We start from the raw sequence: 4,182 nt of genomic DNA, 5'->3' as shown, positions 1-4,182 counted from the left end.
TTCTTCTTCCCTCTCTCTCTTTCTCCCTTTCCCTCCCTCCTTCCCCCCCCCCTTCTCTCCTCTCTTAGTTTTCTGAAACAGGGTTTCTCTGTGTAGCCTTGGGTATCCTAAAACTTACTCTGTAGAGCTTCAAACTCACAGAGATCTACTTGCCTCTGCCTCCAGTGCTGGGGTCAAAGGCATGCGCCACCACTCCCCAGCTCTCATAAAGGCATAATCAAGAAGAAACCTTTTACTACTTGGAAACTTAACCATGTCCTGTAGTAGAGGGTTTTCTGGAACCTTTAAGGACATGCCACTAGAAGTAGTGGCTGGAGGGCTAGAAAGATGGCTGAGTATGGAATAAATTTATGTGCTGCCAAGCCTTATGACCTAATGCTGCTAGTTAATCTGGGATGGATACAGGTGCCAGCAAGACCTAACCATTGGGATAGATGACCCTCCAGACCCTGGTGACTGTTGTTAGTAGAAAGAGACAAGGTTTTAAAAGAGAGAAATTCCAGCCTCAGGTTTTCCTACCCATACTTTTATACATGAGCTAAACTAGGTGATAATGGCTCCCAGAGCTCACAGGTCATGAGAGTCGCAGCTCAGCTTTCATGTGATCGCACGGTTCTTTTTCACAAGTAGGCACTTACTATTCATTAAAGCCGAGCCTGCTCACCTGCCCTAATTTGAATCTGGACTGCTTCTGGAGGTAAAGTTTCGAATGTCACCTCCAGACAGCTTTAGGTTAAGGTTTTGGACCTCACTGTTGGCAACATAATCTACCCTCTGTTTTCTTAACCTTTTTGTTTTTTCAGAAAATATTATTGAGCTGGGTGGTGGTCCCACATGCCTTTAATCCCAGCACTTAGGAGAAAGAGGCAGGTGATCGCTGAGTTCCAGGCTAGTGCCTGGTCTCTAGAGCAAGTTCCAAGAAAGTCAGGGCTACACAGACACCCTGTCTCAAAAAAAAAAAAAAAAAGCAAACAACAAAAATCCATTAGTATTACTGTTTTGTTTTATTTTTGAGACAGGGTCTCACTTTTTAGACCTGGAACAAAGTTAGACCTAAATAAAACAAGACCTGAATTTCAGATTTATATTTATTTTATGTGTATGAGTGTTTTGCTTGTATGGCTGCCTGGGTACCATATTGGTGCTGGGAACTGAATCTGAGTCCTCAGTTTGTATAACCAGCTCTTGAGCCCCATTACTCTGGGTCTTACCAGGGTGATCACAGACAACCTCAGGATGGTGGTCAAAGGAGAAGCATGTTTGTCTTTCCTCCTTTCTTTCTCATTGTACCTATTTGTCATTGCCTTAGAATGCTGCTACAGACCGATTGCCAGCTTGTCATCGTAATCATTGTGGGGGTTTTTTGTTTGCGCTACTAAGGCTCAAGTCCTGGGTCTCAAATATGTTAGGGGTTTATTGCTGTTGTAGTTGTGTTTTAAGTTTTCGTTTCATTTGGTGATATGGGATGGGTCTCATATAACTCAAGCCTGTCTTAAGCTCCTTTTGTAGCCAAGGGTGACCGTGCATTTCTGATCCTCTTGCCTTGAGTACAAATGCAAATGCTGAGATCTTAGTGTGCATCACTGTTCCCAGATGTCTTGTTTCTACATTGCCGTTACTGTTGTTACTTTGTTTTCAGACATAATCTCACTTTGGAGGTCACCCAGGCCTAGAATTTACAGAAGTCCTCCGCCCTTTGGGCCTTTGGCTCCTGATCACAGAGTGCTGGCATTACAGGTGTCGCACACAGCTTTATCACCGTCTGCACATGCTGGTCTCACTACTGGGCCACATTGCCAGCCCCTTCTAAGTACTGAGACAGGGAATTACTAAGCTGCCTGTGTTGACTTTGGGTCCTTTGATTCTTTTACCTCTGTCCTCCGGGAGCTAGGATTGTAGGCATACACCACCATGACTTTAGCAAAATGTTTTTTGATAGTTTGTAATATTGAGTAGAAATAAAACAGCCTGTCCATTTTCTGGTTTTGGGAACTGGTTTTTCTTAAACAAACTTTGAGTTAACCTCATGCTAAAGTTTCAAAAGCCGTAGGAAATTGTTCACGTGTTGGTACAGACCGGCTTTCTGGCTACACATGTAGCATGCTTTGTCAGTGTCTCAGCAGCATGTAGTAAAGGGTGCCTCAGAGTGGGACTCACCAGCGACTCTTAACATGCTAAGCATGCGCCAGGCGTGGTGGCGCATGCCTTTAATCCCAGCACTCGGGAGGCAGAGGCAGGCAGATTTCTGAGTTTGAGGCCAGCCTGGTCTACAGAATGAGTTCCAGGACAGCCAGGGCTACACAGAGAAACCCTGTTTCGAAAAACCAAAAAAAAAAAAAAAAAAAAGCTAAGCACCGGCCATGTTAGGGGTGCCATGGAAACTAGAGTGGCCGTAGCAGGTTTCAATGTCTCCTTTTGTTTGTTTCTCCTTTCTTTGCTTACACTTTCTTTCATGTTTTTTTAAGGCAAGGTCTCTCAGTGTAGCCGTGGCTGTCCTGGAACTTGCTCTATAGACTAGACTGGCCTTAAATTCAGACATCTACCTACCTCTGCCTCCGAAGTGCTGGGATTAAAAGCATGCAGAACCTTTGATTGTATCTCAAATTCTTATAAAGTTGGTTTACTCAAGTCAGAAATGAAGACAAGACCTTATGCTTGACTGTTAAGATTCTTAGATTTTAGTAATTTTTTATTTAAAAATTTAAAGAAAATTTATGCAAAGGTTTACTGTGCAGCTCAAGCAGACCTTGAACTCAAAATCCTTCTGCTTTAGCTTCTTGAGTGCCCAAAGTACAGGTGTGCACCCCTGTGTTTGTCTGTTTATTTTGGGGCAGACTCTGACCATGTCGCCTGGGTTATACACAATTCCTGGGCTCAAAAGTTCCATCCTAGCCTCTTAATATATCTGGGACTACGCCTGACTTCCCAGTGGTGTCAGTTTGTTTTACTGTAGCTTTAGTCACTTGGTTAAGAGAACATTCCCCAAGCTGTCTACGTTTACTGCTTTCCTCTCAAGCTAGCGCGTGTGAGTTTTAGAGGCACGTTACTCTTCCCGGAAGGATCACTGGCTAGTTTTAGCTTTAGTCACGTGAGCAATGGGAGCCTGAATCAGCTCTTGTTGCTACTGTTCTTTCCACATGTGCTAGTGACCACTCTACTTGAAGAGGTTTTCTTTTCTTCCTTTCTTTTTTCTTTTCTTTTGTTTTAAAGCATAGTAGAAGGATGAATAAGCTTGAATTTTTAAAATGTTCTAGGGACAAAAGTACCTCATTGTCAGTGTTATGATGGACTCTTCATTTGTTCTCATCCCTCCCCCCAGAGGTTGGAAAGGTGCATGAGTATTGTCACATCGATGACCGCTGGTGTCTCCGAGAGAGAGGCCAACGATGCCCTCAATGCATATGTAAGTACCATGTCTTCCTTATATGTGTTCTCCTTAGGAAGGCTCTGAGATGCAGACAGGAAAGTGCAAAGATGGTGACCAGGACTTAAGGGACTAAGTTCACATCTTGGTTCCTTAAATCAGTGTAGAGTGCATATTAGTCCTTGAAAATAGTTTGGAATCCAGGCTGGTATCATACTCAAGGCCCTTCTGCCTCAGCCTCTTGAGTGCTGTGATTACAGGCTTGCCATCTTGCCTGAGTCACATAACAACTTAAAAGCTCAGTCATTGGCCAGCTAGGTGACTCAAACAGGTCAGGGCCTTTGTATGCAGCCTTGGTAACTTTGACTTCTCATTCCTGGATTCTACAAGATGGTAAGAGAGGACCAACTCCCAGGAGTTGTCCTCTGATTTTCTTTGACAGTTTGTAAATTCTTGTCTATTTATTTAGACTTGGTCTTAACCCTGTCTGACCAGAACTTGATTTGTAGACCATGCTGTCCTGAACTTACAGAGATCTGCCTGTCTGTTTCCCAAGTGCTGGAATTAAAGGCATGTGCCACCACACCTAGCAAAAAAAGTTTCCAAGATTGAAAAAATAAAGTCATAGGACCAGCAATATGTCTCAGCAGATAGTGTTACCTGCTATCAAGTCTGACAGCTTGTCTGACCCCTGGGACCAACATGGTGACAGATGAGGTCACTTTAGCAAGTTATCCTCTGACCACCACATGCAACATGGCATGTATGCACTAAATAAAGTTTTTGATTTTTTTTTTTTTTTTTTTTTTTTTTTTTTT

The 4,182-nt window shown here is 43.2% G+C and overlaps 1 protein-coding gene across 1 annotated transcript in view; it reads left to right on the top strand.

Annotated features, from left to right (window-relative positions):
• Ints3 (integrator complex subunit 3) overlaps nucleotides 1-4,182 on the top strand; it is a 42,781-nt gene that overhangs the window by 6,098 nt on the left and 32,501 nt on the right. Inside the window, exon 2 of the mRNA XM_021157313.1 lies at nucleotides 3,320-3,403. Coding sequence (XP_021012972.1) covers nucleotides 3,320-3,403 — 84 coding nt within the window. The remainder of the gene's footprint in view (nucleotides 1-3,319; nucleotides 3,404-4,182) is intronic.

Source organism: Mus caroli, chromosome 3 (genome assembly GCF_900094665.2).
Source record: "Mus caroli chromosome 3, CAROLI_EIJ_v1.1, whole genome shotgun sequence".
NCBI lineage: Eukaryota > Metazoa > Chordata > Mammalia > Rodentia > Muridae > Mus > Mus caroli.
The sequence above is the reverse complement of the archived record's forward strand: the minus strand, read 5'-3'. Positions and strand labels throughout refer to the sequence as shown.